Source organism: Lampetra planeri, chromosome 5 (genome assembly GCF_965212315.1).
Source record: "Lampetra planeri chromosome 5, kcLamPlan1.2.h2, whole genome shotgun sequence".
In the NCBI taxonomy this organism is placed as follows: Eukaryota; Metazoa; Chordata; class Hyperoartia; order Petromyzontiformes; family Petromyzontidae; genus Lampetra; species Lampetra planeri.
In genome coordinates, this window is record NC_136111.1 from 17,159,430 (window position 1) to 17,179,305 (window position 19,876).

At 48.5% G+C, this 19,876-nt stretch overlaps 2 protein-coding genes across 4 annotated transcripts; both read left to right on the plus strand.

The window, feature by feature from the left end:
* Nucleotides 1-1,077: 1,077 nt before the first annotated feature.
* Nucleotides 1,078-6,987, plus strand: LOC144719042 (importin subunit alpha-1-like). 2 transcript variants are annotated; one of them, XM_078594792.1, is made up of 10 exons: nucleotides 1,078-1,228; nucleotides 2,568-2,708; nucleotides 3,130-3,218; nucleotides 3,396-3,664; nucleotides 3,921-4,015; nucleotides 4,240-4,503; nucleotides 4,848-5,081; nucleotides 5,568-5,750; nucleotides 6,085-6,231; nucleotides 6,451-6,987. In XM_078594792.1, the coding sequence occupies exons 1-10, from the start codon at nucleotides 1,160-1,162 to the stop codon at nucleotides 6,544-6,546; spliced, it is 1,587 nt and encodes a 528-aa protein (XP_078450918.1). In that variant the 5' UTR covers nucleotides 1,078-1,159; the 3' UTR covers nucleotides 6,547-6,987. The 2 variants fall into 2 exon arrangements, with proteins under 2 accessions (XP_078450918.1, XP_078450919.1); XM_078594793.1 differs by having other exon boundaries at nucleotides 3,133-3,218.
* Nucleotides 6,988-9,214: 2,227 nt separating this feature from the next.
* Nucleotides 9,215-19,218, plus strand: LOC144719041 (putative ATP-dependent RNA helicase DDX5). 2 transcript variants are annotated; one of them, XM_078594790.1, is made up of 13 exons: nucleotides 9,215-9,388; nucleotides 12,579-12,780; nucleotides 13,269-13,365; nucleotides 13,572-13,705; nucleotides 13,834-13,899; nucleotides 14,189-14,330; nucleotides 14,696-14,856; nucleotides 15,027-15,199; nucleotides 15,573-15,683; nucleotides 15,899-15,960; nucleotides 16,159-16,218; nucleotides 17,708-17,938; nucleotides 18,183-19,218. In XM_078594790.1, the coding sequence occupies exons 1-13, from the start codon at nucleotides 9,381-9,383 to the stop codon at nucleotides 18,770-18,772; spliced, it is 2,037 nt and encodes a 678-aa protein (XP_078450916.1). In that variant the 5' UTR covers nucleotides 9,215-9,380; the 3' UTR covers nucleotides 18,773-19,218. The 2 variants fall into 2 exon arrangements, with proteins under 2 accessions (XP_078450916.1, XP_078450915.1); XM_078594789.1 differs by having other exon boundaries at nucleotides 9,263-9,433.
* The last annotated feature ends 658 nt before the right edge of the window (nucleotides 19,219-19,876 follow it).

A 19,876-nucleotide genomic window follows, 5' to 3' on the forward strand; every position in this document is an offset into this window, starting at 1 on the left:
ACTCTCTCTATATATAAACCCCACTCTCACTGTATAAACCCCACTCTCCCTATATAAACCCCACTGTATAAACCCCACTGTATAAACCCCACTCTCCCCGTGTAAACCCCACTCTCCCTATATAAACCCCACTGTATAAACCCCACTGTATAGACACCACTGTATAAACCCCACTCTCCCTATATAAACCCCACTGTATAAACCCCACTGTGTAAACCCCACTCTCCCTATATAAACCCCACTGTATAAACCCCACTGTATAGACCCACTATATAAACCCCACTGTATAAACCCCACTCTCCCCGTGTAAACCCCACTCTCCCTATATAAACCCCACTGTATAAACCCCACTGTATAGACCCACTATATAAACCCCACTGTATAAACCCCACTGTATAAACGCGGCTATTTACCCCTCACCGTCTCCCCGCTGTCGCCAGCTGCAGGGGAGAGCGGAGTCGGTTGGCCTTTTAAAATTTAAAAGTCACGTGCGGAGGCGGCGACGAGCTCAAGTCTCGCGAGAAGTGGTCGCGTTTTGCGGAGCGAGACCAGACCACAACTCGGCGGAGCGGTTTTTTTTTAAATCCACCAATCGGTGAGCGCGCCGTGTCCTCGCAGCCAATGGGCACGCGCCTCGCCGGCCCTATATAAAGAGGCAGGCGACCATTCTTGACGCATTCTCCGCAGAGAGTTGAGGTGAGTGGTCGATGTGGCGGTTCGCGTTGCCGTGGCGCAGGGGTTTAGAAGGGGTTTCGAAGGGGTTCCCGTCTGCTGAAATCGTTGGCGGGGGAGGGGGTTAAAAGGATCTATGAGCCGGTGATCCTACGATGTGCTGAGCCCAGTCCGGGAAGCGATCGGCTCGGCTCGGGAAAAACCCGTGGCGCCCTCTGCTGTGCTGTATGGCCCACCGAGCCCGCGTGGTTCGCACCGGGCCCCGCCGTTCGCTTCTCTGCGCGGCGTGTTATAGAGGCGGATTTTAAAGGGCGAGTGAGAGGATACAATCGCGGGGTTTCAGGCTTGAGACGGGAGAACGCGGGGAGTCGTGCGGGTTCGGACAGGTTCTTCGTCTCGAGCGAACTTAACCAAGCGCGGCTCCCGTCCATTTGCAGTCTCCCGCTTCCCGCTAACGCCGCCATCTCCGACCGCCACCACCACCGCCATGGCTTCCAGCAACGAGAACTCGTCCCAGCGCATCGGGCAGTTCAAGAACAAAGGACGCGACGCCGCGGTGAGTGAGGCGGCGTGGGGGGTGGGGGGATGCCGTCCCCAGCGAGCCCGAGTGCCGGGCTGCGAACGAGGGGGCTGGACGGCAAAGCCGGCGAGATGCCGCCCCGGGGTATCGCGCACTCGCACGGAGAGAACGAGAGACGCTTTGGTCGTAGGAGTGACCGCAGAGCGGCATTGTCTCGTGTCCCATCAATTCGCCCGTGTTGGAGAAATCTGCCACAGTCGCACGAAGTGAATTCTGGCGCAGTGAGGGCGGCCAGACCACCCAGACCCCCCCCCCCCACATGCACACGCCTTGTTGGCCTGGTTATACAACCGGCTTGGGCACGGAATACTAACAATACGGTATAGGGGGGGGGGTGGGATTCGATCTCGCGAAAAGTGTTGGAATCAACAAATGCACACGTGTCCTTTTGCGGGTGGGATTTCGATTTCATCGCGATGTTATTTGCGTGATTTTTTTTGGTGATGAGAAGCGGTTACGTCATCAGGGCGGCTTAAAATGCCGGTTTGGGATGTTAAAGCCACCACCCGCGATGACATCGACGCCATCACATCCTCGTGGCGGTCTCTCCATCTCGCATCCCCACGTGTCCATTACACGCCCTCACCGCCCTCCATGTCTCCCATCGCATGTCGCATGTCTGGCCGCGTACGGTGCAAAACAATTCAACGTACGTGCAACGTCTCTCTGTCGCATCTCGTCATCACAAATTCTCATCCCCGGTCGCTCTTCCTCCGTCGACTACTAGTTCCCTGAACGTCGTTCATGATCAATGGATGCGTGACCCATCCTGTGTGGTCCCCGCATTAGAACGGGTCCCCATCCCTCCATCTCGCACGATCACGATGGCACACCGTCGCCACCGTGCACACCGCAATTTCTAAGTGGCAAAACGCCACCTCGGCCTATAGGCCCCTCAGAGCCTCATCCAATAGCCTACTCTTAACTAATGCTGCATTTCCCGGTACATAGTAGGTATTTCCCTTGCTAGTTATCTTGTTTTTAGTAATCCAGATCTTCGTGCGTTCCGAAACTTTCCTTTTGGGTTCCGTTGATGAATATCAAGGGATGCAGTTTTTCTTTACGTGTAGGGTTTATTAGTTAATATTAGAATCGTAGAGTTCGTACGTACTACTAATTTATTGGCACCAATTTGTGGGGGAAGCCATCTCAACGTCTTGCCCTGCCGGTAAATACCGTGGGCTCTAAGTGCGTCACACGTAGTTTTCTGTGTTGTGGGCAGCTGCTGGCGTCTCGCTGCTACCCCCTGTGGTTTTATTTTTCCCTCCCCACACTTAACCGTGGCGTGCTTTTCGTTTTGTGGGGCGGCGAGCAGGCTCTGCGGCAGCATCGCAAGGACCTGTGCCTGGAGCTGCGCAAGGCACGCAAGGACGACCAGATCCTGAAGCGGCGCAATGTGGCCGCGATGGATGACGAGCCGACGTCTCCACTGCAGGAGAAGCAGCAGAACGGACAGGTGGGGGGCAACATTCCTGCATCGCCGCCTCCGACGTTTTGACCCAGGATGAGAGTCGTGGGGTGGGGGGGGCACATCAATTATTGGTCATCCACGCCCCCCAATGAGTCTGAATTGTCACGATTCGAGATTGCAATTCAAAGAGAATTGTATCGTTTCTCGTTTGTGTGATTAGCCCTAATACAACAGCATATTTTATCTACAAGTGATCGATTCGCATGCACAATTTTAAGCCACGTGTCTCGCGTGTGTATTGATCGATGCATTACGTGATTATTGTCCAATGTAGCTGCCAACAATTTTCAAAGAATGCTTTATTAAACAGCGGCATGTATGTTGAACTTCTTTCGCAGCGTACGTAGCCAGCTGCTAATCGGACGGGTGCTTTCTTGTTGGTGTGTGCTGTGGCATTTGTCGACAGAAGGTGCAACAGATGTCCCTGGAAGAGATTGTCCGTGGTGTGAGCAGCAATGAGAGTGATGTGCAGTTGCAGTCGACGCAGGGAGCACGGTGAGGCCCTGCTTGTATTTTCTTAAATGGCCTAGAGCTGGGTCATTGAGACTCCAGTTCTCATTCAGGTGCAATTTATCATATCGCACTGCGCATGTCCTCTCGGTTACTTGTGCAGCCCGTCGACACACACCCACTCGCCCGACTGAGCCGCGTACGCGCATGTGCTCTCCACAGGAAACTGCTCTCTCGCGAGCGGCACCCACCACTGAACGAGATAATCAGCGCCGGGCTGATCCCACGGTTCGTGCAGTTCCTGGGGCACGAGGACTGCAGCCAGATCCAGTTTGAGGCGGCTTGGGCGCTGACGAACATTGCGTCGGGCACGAGCGAGCAGACCAAGGCCGTCGTGGACGGCGGTGCCGTGCCCGCCTTCGTGGCGCTGCTGTCGTCGCCGCACGCGCACATCAGCGAGCAGGCTGTGTGGGCGCTGGGAAACATTGCCGGTACGTGTGTGTGTACGCGCATACAAGCTGTGCGGGTGCCATTACTATTGGCATCAGCAAGGGTTAGTGGTGTTGTGGCTGCAGGAGATGGGAGTGGTGTTGGCTGTTATGCTGTCCCCCAGCTGTTGGAACTCGAGTGGCCAGGCTCGCCTGTACGCATGCGTTGGTTGTGTCCTTTGTGGTTGTACTGGTGGTATTGAGATTTGGCCTCTCGCACATTAAATTAACTTTTTCTCCTTTCGGTGTCAACCCGCAGGTGATGGACCCGTCTTGCGTGACCTTGTTATCAAGTATGGAGCTGTAGAGCCCCTGTTGGCCCTCATGGCCATGCCAGACCTGTCCATGCTGTCCGTGAGTTTCACTTCCCCCAACGCTTTCCCGACACTGCACACATCTTTGGCTTCTGATTGTCATGAGCTCTCGCACTATTATTGATAGTCAACTTGTGTTAATTGTTAAAGTGGATGAAAGCAGTTTAATGATGCGTATGCTTTCGCGATCAATATTATGGATGAAGTTGTAATGAATGTGCAGCTATTGAGCTTAACTTTGTCATTCGGTTTCCCCGTGCACAGGTGAGCTACCTGCGCAACCTGACGTGGACGATCTCGAACCTGTGCCGCAACAAGAAGCCCCCTCCCCCTGAGGAGGCTGTGCTGATGCTGCTGCCGGCGCTGGTGCGGCTGCTGCACCACGAGGATCGGGAGGTGCAGACGGATGCCACGTGGGCGCTCTCCTACCTGAGCGATGGCCCCAACGATCGCATCGAAATGGTGGTGGCGGCCGGTGTAGTGCCGCGCCTTGCACAGCTGCTCGCCTCGCCAGAGCTCACCGTGCTGGTGGGTGATCATAACCGCATACACCGTGTCACCACGTCACTTGCAACACTCGTGGACACTCCGGTTACTCGCCGCTTGCAATGAATGCAAGAATTGCTCGTACAACCAGGCGACACTTATGATTAACACTGCCGTTGATCTGAATAGACAAATAGATTCATAGTTGATTATATTTTTTATATATCAGGACACAATCCCTCAAGTTTTATTTTAATAAAAGTAGAGTGATTTTTTTTTTTAAGTTGGAGAACAAAGATGTCTGCTTGGTAGCTTCTGCTCGGTATCATGTTTTTTGCCTTTTTAGGAGTAACGTCACCACTCGTGTGTTTGTACTTTCTCCTCAGACTCCAGCACTCCGAACAGTGGGGAACATCGTGACGGGCACAGACCAGCAGACGCAAGCGGTGATCAACACCGGCGTTCTTCCAGTGTTCCAGAATCTGCTGCGTCATCAGCGCAGCAATGTGCAGAAGGAGGCTGCTTGGGCACTGTCGAACATCACGGCTGGGCACGCCGAGCAGATCAACGCAGTCATCACTGCTGGCCTCATCCCCCCGCTGGTCGAAGTCCTGCACAAGGTGGGGGGATACGTGCGTCGTGCGTGGGGGGAGGGTCCAATTCTCACTTGAGCGTCGTCTGTTTGGAGGCCATTTCAGTTTTAGGGTTCGCCTAATGGTTTGACTTGTACTGAGCTCTTTGTCATCCAGATTGTAGATTTAAATTCGACTTGTTTTTAGTATACGTGCAATCATTTTCAGGATCGGCTTTAAGTCCTGTTTACCATAATGGTGATTTGTATGTTTTCTGTCAAAATACTATAACTTGAAGTCGCCAAAACACAAGTGACTTGTATGTATACTATAAAAAAGTAATTCGATGACATTTGCATCTGATTACAGCCATTGAGAAATTGTATAATGACCACGCGTCCACACGTACGACTGCCGTGTAACGAACGTGACATTCCAGGCTTTTACCCAGAAGATCGACTGTCGATACGGTTTTAGCCGCAGTGCTCGAGTGGAGGCTAACCGATGTCTGTTCTTATTCCCCCTCGTACCCAGGGAGAATTCAAAGCCCAGCGCGAAGCAGTGTGGGCGGTGACGAACCTGACGTCGGGCGGCACTGTGGACCATATCGTGTACGTGGTCCAAGTGGGGGCCATGGAGCCCCTGCTGTCTCTGCTTGAAGTCAAGGACAGCAGCACGGTGCTCATCATCCTGGACGCCATCACCAACATCTTCCAGGTTTGACTTTTCTTCCTCAAAGCAGTTATCTGGCTTGGTTGGGAAGACCTTGAAATGGTGAATTTTTACGGGTGTTTCAAAATTTGTTTTAATTTAGTAAGGACCCCTAATGTCTGTCAGTCCCAATTAAAAATTACCTGCAGGGGTGCATAGAATAGTATATAGGATAAACCTGCAGAACTTTGAAAGCACACTTGATTGCGTCATGTATTATAAAGCTTAACGTGTGGCTGTTTCAAATATGCATTCTGAATGATTGCTTGCTGTCGGCTGGCATATTTTTGATTGCCTTGACAAGTGATGTCCCGGTGTACGTGGTGCGGTTTGTGCACAGGCTGGTGACAAGGTTGGCCAGACAGACAAGCTGTGCATGATGGTCGAGGAGCTTGGGGGACTGGATAAGATTGAGCACCTCCAGTCGCACGAGAACGAGGCAGTGTACAAGGCTGCCCTGAACATCATCGACAAGTACTTTTCTGAGGTGCGTCCTGGCGAAGCGCTGCTGGTGGCCGCGTTTGCGCTGTATTGAAGTTGTGGCCGATTTTTTGAAGATTTTGAGATGGTTTGGGCCCATAGTTTTTTTTCATTTTCACATCAATTTGTAAGACATTGTCGATGTTTTATCACTAAAAAAGCTAATTACAAATGAAGTTCTCGCTTGACATTTTAGTGCTGTGTTTTGGGTGCTTTTTGTTGGCAGGAAGACAGCGAGGCGGAGAACTTGGTGCCCGAGGCTGGGGAGCAGGGGTACAACTTCCAGGTGGCAGACGAGCAGCACGGCAACTTTGCCTTCTGAGCCGCCCTCCCTCCCAGTGCACCTCCACCCACCATTCTTCACGCTTCCCCTCCCCCCCCCCCCAAATTGGGAGTGGGGCGAGAGATTCCGTGCTTCGGGCATAATGAACTGCCGCAGCGAATTTTAAAACAAGATGCTGGAAATTAACGACTGCCGTGTCATTTCACCCTCGTCTCTGTGTTTTTTATGTGTTTCTTCTTTCAACTCTCTGGGCCTCCTTGGGCGATCGAGTGTAACACTAGACCGCTCGGGCACACGCACACTAGGCTCGTGAGGTTGCTGCTGTGTCATTGTGTTGGTTGTGCTCGTTTTGACTACCACTGCCGTTGTAGCAGCTCTCACATCCACTTTTAATGTGAATACGTACTGCAGTCTACTTGAATTTGGCTTCAAACTTTTTTTTGTACACAGTATTTCTTTAAATAAAAATGTGTGAATATGCAAGTGTGAAATATTTTTTCTGTATGGTGAAGTACCGTAGACTTTAATTTTCTGTTGGTGAAAGGTAATTCGTGAACACTTGTTAGAGAAAGCTTAACATGTATGTTTTCGCGACCAATACATTATCCATAAAGGTTTTTTGGGTTGGATTATGTCAATGGGGTGTTAAACCTGTGTTGGAAAGCAAATCCACAACATTTACAATCTTGCGTACGACGTTTTGCCAGTAATTACAACTAGCGTCATCAGGCGACAGCCAGGGGCAGTTTCTTCATTAGGGCGATTGGGCGACGCACCACCAATCTCAGCCGTCACTGTGCCTCTGGATATAGTCCAATCAGCGTCATGTCACGTTCTGTGGAGTACCGCCTCTTTTTGGGCGATTTCACTCCGGCTGAGAATCGCCCCGTGTGGTCCCATAGACTTACTTTCAAAGATGTTTTTTTTCGAACGGGGGGCGCTGCAATGCATTCTCTATGGCTTCCGGGAGGGCTCGCACTAACGTGCTTACGTCATCATACGTAAGCACGTTTCAGTCAATATTATTTAATAAAAGAAACTAAGTGGATTGTAATAATAGTGAGATAGAAACAAACAAGATGTATTGTAAGAGTCACTTTATTTTTCATTAATATTAAAGAAGTGAAGTTGCCTTTACATCAGTTTAACACGTAGGCTTTCGCGACCAATGTTATTCATAATCAACGTTTTTGGGTTTAGATCGCCAGAATGGCGAATTGCCCGATGATGCTGGATGCAATTTACCAGCGAAACGTACTCAAATTATAAATGTTGTGGCTTCAACACACCGGTGGGCTAAAGCAGTGAACTATTTGTCTTTTGTCAACGTGACACTTTTTTACTGATTGGCCGTGTCGGGTGGTGGAGGGTTACGACACATTTATAAATAACGCGATCTAAACCCAAAAACGTTATTTATGAATTGCCTTTACATGCTTAAGCTGTTAATTTATCCATTGCATGGGTGGACCTTATCAATCATCCAGACATTTGCCCCCCCTGAGAGATTTTGCAGGAGCCGCCACTGGCGACAGCCATATTTGTGGTGAAATCCTGTTTCATTCTTTGGAGGGATAATTGTCGCCTGAGCCATTTGGGTGGGAAGGCCAGAGGAGTGGGGGGGGGTTAATATATACATCTAAAGTACAATGGGTTGTAGGGAGATTGTGCTTGCACATACTGACAATTTTTTTTGGTGCACGAAGATTGCAATACCTGTTACTGTCGGCTCTCCAACACACCGGCGTGTTGTACCAGGAGCGAATTTATTTGTTTTACGTGACCAAGCCTTACGAATTGGCTGTCGTGATGGGTTTAACAAAAAACAAGTGCATTGTAACTACGTGGTAATTTGTGGCTCTTTCAGGCTGTAGCTACTCTAAATCACTTGAGTTTGTCTTAATGTGGCAAAAGTAGAAACAATTATCTCGGTTCACATTCTACTGGTATCCGTACAATGTGGGAGCTTAACCAATGTCAGCCTTGATCTACTGGCAACCCGAATGTTTTGACCATCTGGGTGACAGGAATTGATTTGTACCGAGATTTGATGGCATTGTAGAACTATACAGTATGCGGTACTGCTCGGTCTTAATATTACTGGGGCTGGGTGGAGTGGGGCTGGTCACTCCGTGGTGTCCTTATAAAACTCAACGTTTAACCTACTCACGCCGGCTTGTGTCCACCCTCAGTCGGGCATATTAGCGGAATACACCGCACCGCCGTTTACCCTGGCCATTGACCGAGCAACCCAACGTTCCTACCAGCTCCCTCCGCAGGAATTTGTTACAGGGAAATTGAGTTTTCAGGTTCATACGGGGTACAGCCATTTCAATATGGGCAACAATACTTTTTGTCTTTCTCCATAGTGATGGAACTTTGTAGGATGAATGGTGAAATGGCACGGGGTGACCAATAAGGTCTGAATTGGTCTTTCACTAGAAAGGCACCGATCAGGAATTGACTGCTATGATCTCCCTCGGATTAAAAAAAAATACATTCTCATTCTGAAGCTGTTCACGTTCGTCACGTGACGGCCACGTTGGAAAGCACTCTCCGCGCGCGCGTCATTTTCTCCTAGAAAAAAACGTCACGTGACACCCCTCCCCCGCCTCCCCCCCGATTTACACTGGCACCGTCGTCGACGTCATCCACGCGTGATGACGTCATGTAACCCCTTTTTTTTATGTCGACGCCACCGGACTCCATTTTAAGAAGGTCGGTGACGTCAGAGCGAAGGCAGGCGCCATTTTGAAGCTTGCGAGTGGCGTCGTCTCCTCTTCTTCCTCCTTCAGCGCGACGACTTCTTCTCCTCCTTCCACCTCCTCTACCGTCGTTTTCTACTCCGTCGTTGTCGCCAACGTCTCTTCGACATGCCGGGGTACAGCGATAGGGATCGCGGCGATAGAGATCGCGGCCGCGACAGGTTCGTTAGAGAACAACAACGCGAGGGGTGGAGTTGGGGGGTTGGGGACGCGGGAGATAAAACAACAACAACATCAATACTAATAACAACACACAGGAGTGGTTACGATACGTAATAAAGCAACGCAAAATAACGGGTTATTTGTTTTAAAAACGTAACGTCTTAATTATGTGAGGACATCGCACAAAGGGGGGGGGGGGGAGGTAACGGGTGAAGGTGCTGACATTAATCGTTAAATGCGTGACGAGGGCAGTGATAGTACACCGACACATTGCAACAATACTAACGTCTTTTATACACCAAACATGCTAACATTTGTAATAACTATAATATAGGGTTAGCGTTACGAGAGAGCAATTATAAAAGTAAGCATTTGACGACGCTGCGTGGTCAATAACACCGCGGGCCTGGCAATGATAACTTGTGCTACGTTAAGGCCCAAATGGCACTTGTTACTATAATAAAGCTTATTGATCGATACGCGGCGAGGGAGTTAAGTGGTTGGAGAATTAAAGAACCTCGGCGATAATGTAAAAGTTTCACGGCGAAACAAAAGTAAATTGTTACTGTTTGGACGTGACGCATCTTCGACAAACTTAAAATATAACTCGTGACTACGACAAGACGTTCAAATTTTAAATATATAAACGGACATGACGAGACAACATTCACAAACTGCTATTAACTTCAAAAGAGTTACTATATAAAAAAAAGTATTGTACATTTCGTGACGCAGCGCCAATAATGACCACAATAACAAATGTTGCAATCCACGACGCAGTGACGCATTGGGTAATCGAGTGGATCAATAGTTTCGAGTTTATAAATCCCCAGGGGTCAGCGAGGTTGCCCCTGGTTCAGATTTGCGGTACATAAAAGTGGGTTTATCGATTTAATCTGTGCGTTGGCCCTTTTTCCAGGTGCTCTCCCAATTTTTGTTTCAACGAAGTAAAAAAAAGTGAAATGTTGCATTTAAAACTAAACTAATTTGCTGTCTCGATGTAGGATCCTCAAACAAGTTTATTATATGATAATAGGTTTTCCCCCTTTTTTCTGGCAACAAAACGGGTGTGTTAAGACGTTAGAACACCGAACTGAAACCTTTTACAAGGATTCTAGATTTGAAGCTTTCGTGACTGCAAGGATTCATACTCTTAGGATGTTTCGGTAAAGTTACGTAGGTAAAAATAAAAATAAAAAATAATAAATACTTTTACAAGGAATCATGTCTGCATTAACCACAATACTTGTAATCAGAATGCAAACAAAAAACATACTCTGATAATATATTAATTGTCTTTGAAACTGATTGGTCCACACCAGAGACAGCTTTCTTTTGAGCCTAGTCTCCAACGGTGTTATATTGACCATGGCTGGGTGGATACATTACATTTATAATTTGCGTAATAGCTATAATTATAATTAAAAACTACGAAATAAAGTAAACATCTGTAACAAGCAGAACCACGCCAAAATATTTGCAATTGAACAGTTAACCATAAAAAGCAATAATTCTCATTGCTTTTATGCAAATAAACACACTGCCGACATTCTTTGTTTTTAGCTAAAAATCACCTCCACGACATTTCTCTTGGACAACAACGGCGATCAGAATACAACCACTGTCATCGATCTCGTAACCACACCGTAACGATCATTATCGACGAACGACTAAAACAAACAATCACTGGACTGTAACATCCACAGCTAAATCCACCATCATAACAGTCACCACTGGGGGGACAACTCGCGTAATGCGAGGTTGGGGAGCACGGGCACTTTGCTTTTTTACCCGTTGATGTTTACTTTATGCCATTGTCTATTCCAGTTATTGCCGTATTCTCCGGATTTTAGAGACGTTCTGGAAAGTAACTGCGCAACGTAAACTCGTGCCTTAAAATAAACCCAAAAGAAATCGAGATGCTCGTCAGCAACACTTGCATTAAAAAAACATCGGCAAGGGGGGGATGGTGGTGGGTGCGTTTTTAAATCCTGAGAATACGGTGATATAGCAACTGAAATATGCGGATTGATTATGCCTCAGCTGTAGATGTTTATGAGCAGTCAGATGCTGTATTCTGTATGCTATTATACACGGCTTGCATGTTCTGCAGGTATACTAATGAGGCTAGCCCCCCGTGTGTTTTTACGTTGTCCAAACCGCCCTCAACAAGTCGCTGGCAGGGGGTGGGGTGAAGGTCACAACGGGGTGCGGCCCGCTCAGCCATAGCCCAGGCCACGTGATTTCCCGTACATGGAGCTGTCGGTCCTCGGTTCTTTCAAGGCTGGTCCTGCCTGCCTTGGTCCGGCACCGTAATTTAGACGTGAAAACGTAGAAGCACATTGATACCCCGGGGTACCGCCATAAGGTTCAATAGTACCCCGGCTCTCGCGTAATATCCGTGATGCAGTAATTTTAGTCTGTTGATGGTCGGCGATGCGGCAATCGACTCATCTCGACGAGCTGTACACGATGCACTATTCAAAATTGAATTTTTTTATGCTGCTTGGCGTTTCGACATGGCTGAGTAACACTGATTTCGGATTGATTGGTACCCCAGTTGCGGAGTTAAGTACACCCCTGGAAAAAATAGTGTCCCAGAAATTAAATATTTAATTGCCTCGGGCATTTTGTGTTATTTGGTACCCCGGGGCACCGCCATGAGGATCATTTGGTCATGAATCCTGGCAGGGAGCCAGGCGCACTTGGGTGTGGGATGCACTCATCCTGGTTCACGTGAGCAAAGGCATGAACCAATGTCCCAAGTGAGTGTCGAGTTATACAGATGGTTTAACTGTGTAAATTGTGTAAATGTTATTAGTGAATGATGTATGGCACTAGGTGCACTGTGTTACTTAAACTGACATTTCAAAGAAGAAAAAACCTTGATATTTGTTAACTGTTAGTCTGTATTTCAGATTGAAGTTAGTGTCTCTGTCGCAAAACTATAAATGAGGTGGAATATTGTGGCAATTTCATATTCTTTTGGCAGGGGCCAGCATTGAATTTGCCACAAAAAGATCAAACCAGCTGAGCAAAACCCGTACTGGAATTTGAATTGTAATCCACAAATTTTAAGTGAAGCGATTTAACCACAGCACCACACTGCAGCCAATAAAACACATCCCTCCAATCCTGAATTAGGTGGGGTCGTGATTCCAGCCCGCGCTTCGGCAGCAGCCGCGGGTTCGGTGGGGGTGACCGCGGTGGTGGCGGCGGCGGCGGCATGAGGAAGTTTGGGCAGCCTGGCGAGAAGCTGCGCAAGGTCAAGTGGGACATGAGCAAACTCCCACGCTTTGAGAAGAACTTCTACGTGGAGAGTCCCAACGTGATACGCCGGAACCAGGTACGCAGGTGCTGTGCCACGCGAAGTGGAAAGCGGATGAAAGGTAAAAAGGAGGGGGCCATACCTGGAAAAAATGAGGGAGTGGACAGTGGTCAACCTAAAAAACGAGCCAAGCAGCCCTTAGCACAATTCTTAGACTAGTCAACCAGCTCCTATCGTTTATTTTGTTGCTTTCAAAGGCATGAGCAAAAAAACACTTGAGCTATTTTATGCAACTGGCCCTTGACGCCCTAGTTCAAAATGTTATGTTTATCCAAGCCGCCTTTTGTTTACTTATTCTATCTCAAGGACCCACGAGTTATATGGAATATTGATGTTTTTGTTGCTGTGCCCGTGCACCACGGATCTTGTAAAATATCTGGGAAACTGGCGAATAAAACTGAACTATTGTGTCGTCGTCACTTTGGGTGTTTACTGCTCTTGCCTCTCAGTATGTGGTGTGTATCTTGTGTGAGAACCCAACATCACGGCTTTTGTTGTGTGTGCAGCATGAGGTGGATGAGTACAGGCGGAAGAAGGAGATCACGGTCAAAGGGCAGAGCTGTCCCAAACCGGTTTTCAATTTCGAGGAGGCCAGCTTCCCTTGTGAGTAGAACCAATCAATAGCGTACACAAACAACTTATTAAAGGAATGTCGCTTATGTTATCATATTCGCAACTTTTTCCATGCAAAACCTTGCGCAGCATGCAGTAGGTTTCTCTACTTGTACTGGATATAATCTTTCTGAGAGTTTTGAGTTGCATCGTTGGCAAGTAGCTGGTGTTGAGTATGTATGATGTTACCTTTTCAGCCTACGTGATGGACGTCATTAAGCAGCTGAACTTTAAGGAGCCCACCCCGATCCAGGCACAGGGATGGCCCTTGGCGTTGAGCGGGCAGGACATGGTTGGCATCGCCATGACGGGCTCAGGAAAGACCCTGGCTGTGAGTGCTACCGCCCATTTCACCACTTCGCCAGTGACGTATGACTCAGATGGGCCCTCGCAGAGTTGTTTCTCTTGTGCTTCGTGCCACAGAAATCTAAAATACATGGTTGCTCTGTTTATTTGCAGTATTTGCTTCCAGCCATCGTGCACATTAACCACCAGCCCTTCCTGGAGCGTGGCGATGGCCCAGTGGTGAGTACTGTCTGAGGTGATTGTTCGAGATGAGCATGATCTGCATGTTTTACAAGCTCTGTTGGTGTCTTGTGTTAAGTGGACACAATGTTAGATAATGTGTTGTTACTTTATATTGTTATATAACTGATCAAATTAAAATTGTAAACATTGAGTGATTGAAGTTAAGGAATGTGAAATATGTACCTGTTTAATATTAGAGATTGCTGCGGATGACTTAAAACACGCATGATATCGGTGAAAGTGATGCTGAAATGGAGCAGGTATGGCTAATGGTGCTTGTTTGCAGGTGCTGGTGCTGGCACCAACGCGTGAGCTGGCACAGCAGGTGCAGCAGGTCGCGCAGGACTACGGCCGCTTGTCACGCATCAAGTCCACGTGCGTGTACGGCGGAGCCCCAAAGGGCCCACAGCTGCGCGACCTTGAGAGAGGTGCGCTCCCCTGTCATGCGTTCATCGTGCTCTGAAGCAGCAACGTTTATATTTCAGATTTATATTGTTCTACACATTTTCCCAGTTCATTAATCTTACTCGATTGCGGTCAAGATTGCTCGTTATTAAATTGTCCAAATGATCTTGTGGTCAGATGTGGCAAACTGTATTTTTTTTATTCCATTCCTAAAAATACGTAATGCTAACATACTCTTTTAAAAATGCTACGAAATCCCTTCTCTCGGTCGTACTAAAGTTTTTACACAATTGCTGGTACGAGTGTCTTTTCTGGTCCAACGGTGCCGAATGCATTGCCGTGGACATTGTGCCGAAGGTAGAATCGCGATGTGCTCCGTCTTTTCTAGGAGTTGAGATCTGCATCGCCACCCCGGGGCGCCTCATTGACTTCCTGGAGTCGGGCAAGACGAACCTACGGCGCTGCACCTACCTGGTGCTGGACGAGGCCGATCGCATGTTGGACATGGGCTTCGAGCCACAGATCCGCACCATCGTCGACCAGATCCGGGTATTATGTTATGATATATAAAACCATTTTAACAAATGAATTGGGTTTGTTCAGAATATAAGATTGTGTTGGACATTAGCTCATCATGAGCTGTGAAGTGTAGGCTTAACCAAAAGTCGAAGGCTCACAGATTACTGATGCTGTGCTCGGTGCTTGCATCGTACGTGCAGCCGGACCGGCAGACGCTCATGTGGAGCGCCACGTGGCCCCGGGAGGTACGACAACTTGCAGAGGACTTCCTGAAGAGCTACATCCAGATCAACGTGGGCTCCATTGAGCTATCGGCCAACCACAACATACTGCAGATTGTCGACGTGTGCATGGACAGCGAGAAAGACAGCAAGTGAGTTGATGTGCGTGGCCGACAAGGGTCCGCGTGACTGCTGGGACTCGCTTCTGCAGTTGTGCACACTGCTCGGGCCATGCCTTATCTGCCTATTTAATATTGCTGACACTTGTCAGCACTATTAAGCAAATAACTAGAAGGCGTGTAACAATTCTTACCCCCTGAGATTTAATATATCGTCAAGATTTGGTATTTCATTCACAATTTATACACTATAGCTTTCATTGGTTTCAATGTAACAGCATATCGTCGACAGGATAATTTTAATTGTAAATTCTCATGGAGGCAATGACCTACCCGCTGTGGAGGTTTCACCACTGGACGCAATGTGCTTGCGGTTGATGAAGAATGTGTATGTACGTGTCGTTAGGCTGATCCGCCTGATGGAGGAGATCATGGCAGAGAAGGAAAACAAGACGATCATCTTTGTGGAGACTAAACGGCGTGTGGATGACCTGACACGGAGGATGAGGCGCGACGGGTGAGCCTGCACTCTTCTCACGTCAGAACGCAAGCACACTCGCACCCAAGCACAGTTGCACATACCTCTTAATGGTGTCACAGTATGTTATTCGCACGGGGTGGGGTGTGGGTTATGGTCAACAGCCTGTGTTGGCCTTAATATAGGCGCACTAACGGTTTAGCCTTTGTTATTGATGTCTCTTAATTTTTTTAATTGATGGACTTTGTGTGCAGATGGCCGGCAATGTGCATTCATGGAGACAAAAGTCAGCCGGAGCGAGATTGGGTTCTGAGTGGTAAATGCTGCAATCAGTCACAAATTGTTAATTTGCCTCAAAGGATATCAGATAATTCCCATCATTTGTAATTTTACTAATTTTACAATGTTTTCAATCATTTATCATTACAGTTGGCATTGACTTTTATTTGTTGCAACTCCCTCTTTGCATATGTGTTCATATATTTATGCATGAACCCCATTTGTTTTCTTGCAGAATTTCGCACTGGCAAGGCCCCCATCCTCATTGCGACTGACGTTGCTTCCAGAGGACTAGGTCTGTAAATATTTGCAAATGTCGACTCTAATTTTTAAGCACATCTACTTTTTTTAGCATTGTGAGGAATTTGGGGAGGCTTGGCCGAACGTGCAATGTGTGATGAACGCCTGTGTATAATTGTGCTCTGTGTTAGTGTTCCCTGCGACGATAAGGTGCAGGAGTTTGGCCTTGCGCGCGGCAGGGCCTTGGCATGACGGCCAGGGGACACGAGCAAGCCGGAGAGGCCTCTAGGCGCCAGCCACCCGTCCACCGCCTAGCAGCCTACTCGCGTAGTCTGCCTCGGCTTAAACCGAGGGCCTCTGTGGGCGCCACTGTGGGCGCCAGTGCTCATCGCCTGCACTGCCGCCACTTGGGAAAATGCTAAGCTGCCTTAACGCGGGCTGTTCTCTCTAAGGCCTGCCCGCTGTCCTGCCGCAGCCCAATCTGCCGGCCAGTGACGCTGAAGTTGGCTGCAAAGCCAAGGGCGTGCTTCAGAAAGCAGCGTGTCCAACAGCACGCACACAACAGGTGGAACGCCTACGGCAGATGAACATGCTTCTGCCTGCTGGAATTGTGGGCCGACTTAGGCAAAAATGCAACGGAAGACATTGGTAATATGGGTAGTAATTGTTGAAAACGCGAGAGAGCAGCTGCAGCCTCCTACCTGGGCAAGCGTCCGGGAGTGGGGCAGTATTCCCAGCGTCCCATTGGAAATGACGGCGATGACCACACTGGCCCCGACAGCCCAGAGCCCTGAGGTATTTTAAGTTGAGCGGGTGGCTTTAGCCTGGCTGTGGAGTGCCTGGTTCCTCCCTTGCCGTGCAAGTCATGTCAGGACCTGCCACCGCCAAATTGGGATGTTGCATTCCATGTGATTTCAGGCAGTGCACTTGATAGCAATCAAAACCCTTTAATTTACTCAACTGCATTTTCAGCAGCACCCAGAATTTGTTGGGTCAGAGTGCAATTGGCAAATAGCAATGTCCCACAGTACAGAGGCACTGTCTGAGCCCTTGGCGGTAAGCAACCCTTGGTGACTGACCAGTGGCTGGTGCGACCGGCTTGGCTCAAGGCATCGGCTGGCTATTGTGACCAGCTGGCAACAGCAGTGACTGGTGCGATCAGCTGGCCAATGCGACCATCCGGCTATCAGAGTGGCTGGTGAGACCGGCTGCCTGGCCACTGGGGGTTGCCAACGAACGCTGGACACTTGCCAGCACTCGGCCGCGCTGAGTGCGACTGGCGCCCCTTCGTGGATTGGACATCCGAAAAGCGGGTGCCTGTCCGTCATGCCCGTGGCGGGGCACGATGGCGGAATCGTCTTGATAGGCACGCACGCACTCACAAATACGCACGCACAGGCATATGCAGTGGAATGTGTGCTCTCTTCCCACTGAACAACTCCGGGCAAAGGTAAGTGACTAATCCTTGCACGACCGAGTTTGACTTTGTGTGTGTGTGGCTGTCTTGCGGTGTGTAAATGGCGCCTTGCTGCGTCACCCTTCAGACGTGGAAGACATCAAATTTGTCATCAATTACGACTACCCAAACTCGTCGGAGGACTATGTACACCGCATAGGCCGCACAGCTCGCAGCACCAACAAGGGCACTGCCTACACCTTCTTTACTCCATCCAACCTCCGCCAGGCCAACGACCTGGTGAACGTCCTACGAGAGGCCAACCAGGCCATCAACCCCAAGCTGCTAGAGCTGGCTGGTGGGGCCCGTGGAGGCAAAGGTATTGCACAGATAACATTCATTTTCACTTTGCTAAATATTTTACTACTTGGCTTGCTGTGGCTGGTGTACACTGGAAATGAGATTATTTTGTCTTGGGTTTGAGTTCATTTTTCACACATTGATACAGTAAACAGCAAATGAATGTAGGTCCTTAACAGGGTGGTGGTGGTTTGTGCAGGCATGTGTGAACGCATGCTGTATTGACCATGTCCCCCCCCCCGACCCTTTTTGTCTATATACAGGTCGCTCCCGGTACCGTGGTGGAGGTGGAGGTGGCGGCAGTTACCGCGATGACAGCGATGACGATCGACGTGACCGCTTTGGTAGTCGCTTTGGCTCCGGCCGAGATCGCGACCGAGACCGTGGTGGTCGGGACCGCGATAGCGGGAGCAGTCGGGATCGTGGGTACGGGTTATCGGGAGGGAACAGAGACTCTGGCTCGAACCGAGATGCTGACAGTAACAGCAGTCAGAGCCAGATGCTGCAAAAAAGCCTGCTTGGGTTAGCACCACAAGGTGGTCTATCCCTAATAGGCCAGCCAGGTCTCCTGGGACTGATCCCTTCTTTCTCTGCTGCCAGGGACGGTAAGTTGGCCCAGGTGGGTGGGGACCAAAGCTCGCAGCAGTCGGCGCAGCAGCAGCAGTTTTTAACAGCGAGCACGCCCCAAATCTCAACCCTCCTTGCGCAGCAGTACAGTCAGTACCAGTCACCCATGCCGCTCATGAGCCTCAACTTTATTCCTGACTTAAACCAGGCTAACTTCTGTTTGCCTGCGAATGGTGTTGTGCCCCCTCCTCCCCCACCCCCTCCTCCCCCAGGAGTTAAAAATTGATTTCACTTTTCATTTCTGTTCACTTGTGTATTAACACTTCGAAAGTAGATCAAACATTTAAGGACATTTACTTACATATACTTTTGTTCCTTGATTTATAAAAAAAAATTGTGTAAAAGTGATTGTCCAACTCCATTCCCCGTGCCCCTCTATTTTGACAACACTCGTGTGACAATTGGACTTTCAATTGGTACTCGAGCAACATGGACTCGGGGTGGGGGGGGGGACTAGGAATGGCGTTAGGTTCTGCATTATCGGGGCAATCATCCCATGGTAAGTAGCATGTTTTTGGTTTAAAACAAAAAAGTCCTTGTGAAGGTGTTTTGACACATTCCCATTTATTTGTATAGTCTTAACCTTTTCAGAGCTATGTATTTGTAGTGTTACCTAATTATGGCGTAGCACTCGTATGTTTGTATCGTTTTCAATAAAGGCCAATGAGCACACGAGTGGTCCGTGTGGTGTTGTGCGACGCGTTTGTGGTCTGATCTTTGTGTTAAGCACAGCGAGACGAGGAGCCATTACGTCTTTGAGGGATCTTCTTTTCACATTGTCTATATTCTGCCCACGCTCAAATCTTCAGATCTCTAGGAAGCCTAAAAGAGCTCAATGTTGTACTCGTCTCGCATGACAATTCAAGATTTCATTTAAATAATTGTTTAGATCCCGCCGATCCTGAGCCTCTTGGTGGTTTTTTTTACTTAAAAATGTATTGCACACTTTATAAGAATGTACAAATATTTGTAACGAAATTTTCAAAAATTATTTGCATGATTCATTTTTGAAGTGTTTGGCAAATAAAATTAGAAAAATTCTGGGGTCAAGAATTTACAGATTCAATTTTAACTTATTACTGGTGGAGGGTCTCTTCACGCTGGTCAGTGCGGCGAGAAGCGAAGACGAGGCAGTGTGTACAGTTCAGGGAAGACTAATGAATATAATTGACTTAGAAACGTGCAAAAATACGAATAGATCTCTGCATGTCATGTAGATGTCATCTGCGGAACATGAGCCAATAGCATCTGCAAAACATGAAGAACCAGTGGCATCTGCAAAAAACAACCAGTGGCATTTACATCTGCAGAACATGAAGAACCAGTGGCA

What these genes read in the sequence shown, in the direction of transcription:
- LOC144719042 (XM_078594792.1), top strand. Translation starts at nt 1,160, where the DNA reads ATGGCTTCCAGCAACGAGAACTCGTCCCAGCGCATCGGGCAGTTCAAG. An exon ending in ACAAAGGACGCGACGCCGCG is followed by an intron (nt 1,229 to 2,567) that starts GTGAGTGAGGCG and finishes GGCGGCGAGCAG; the next exon opens with GCTCTGCGGCAGCATCGCAA. An exon ending in TCGACAAGTACTTTTCTGAG is followed by an intron (nt 6,232 to 6,450) that starts GTGCGTCCTGGC and finishes TTTTGTTGGCAG; the next exon opens with GAAGACAGCGAGGCGGAGAA.
- LOC144719041 (XM_078594789.1), top strand. Translation starts at nt 9,381, where the DNA reads ATGCCGGGGTACAGCGATAGGGATCGCGGCGATAGAGATCGCGGCCGC. An exon ending in AGCGTGGCGATGGCCCAGTG is followed by an intron (nt 13,900 to 14,188) that starts GTGAGTACTGTC and finishes GCTTGTTTGCAG; the next exon opens with GTGCTGGTGCTGGCACCAAC. An exon ending in TGGGGCCCGTGGAGGCAAAG is followed by an intron (nt 17,939 to 18,182) that starts GTATTGCACAGA and finishes GTCTATATACAG; the next exon opens with GTCGCTCCCGGTACCGTGGT.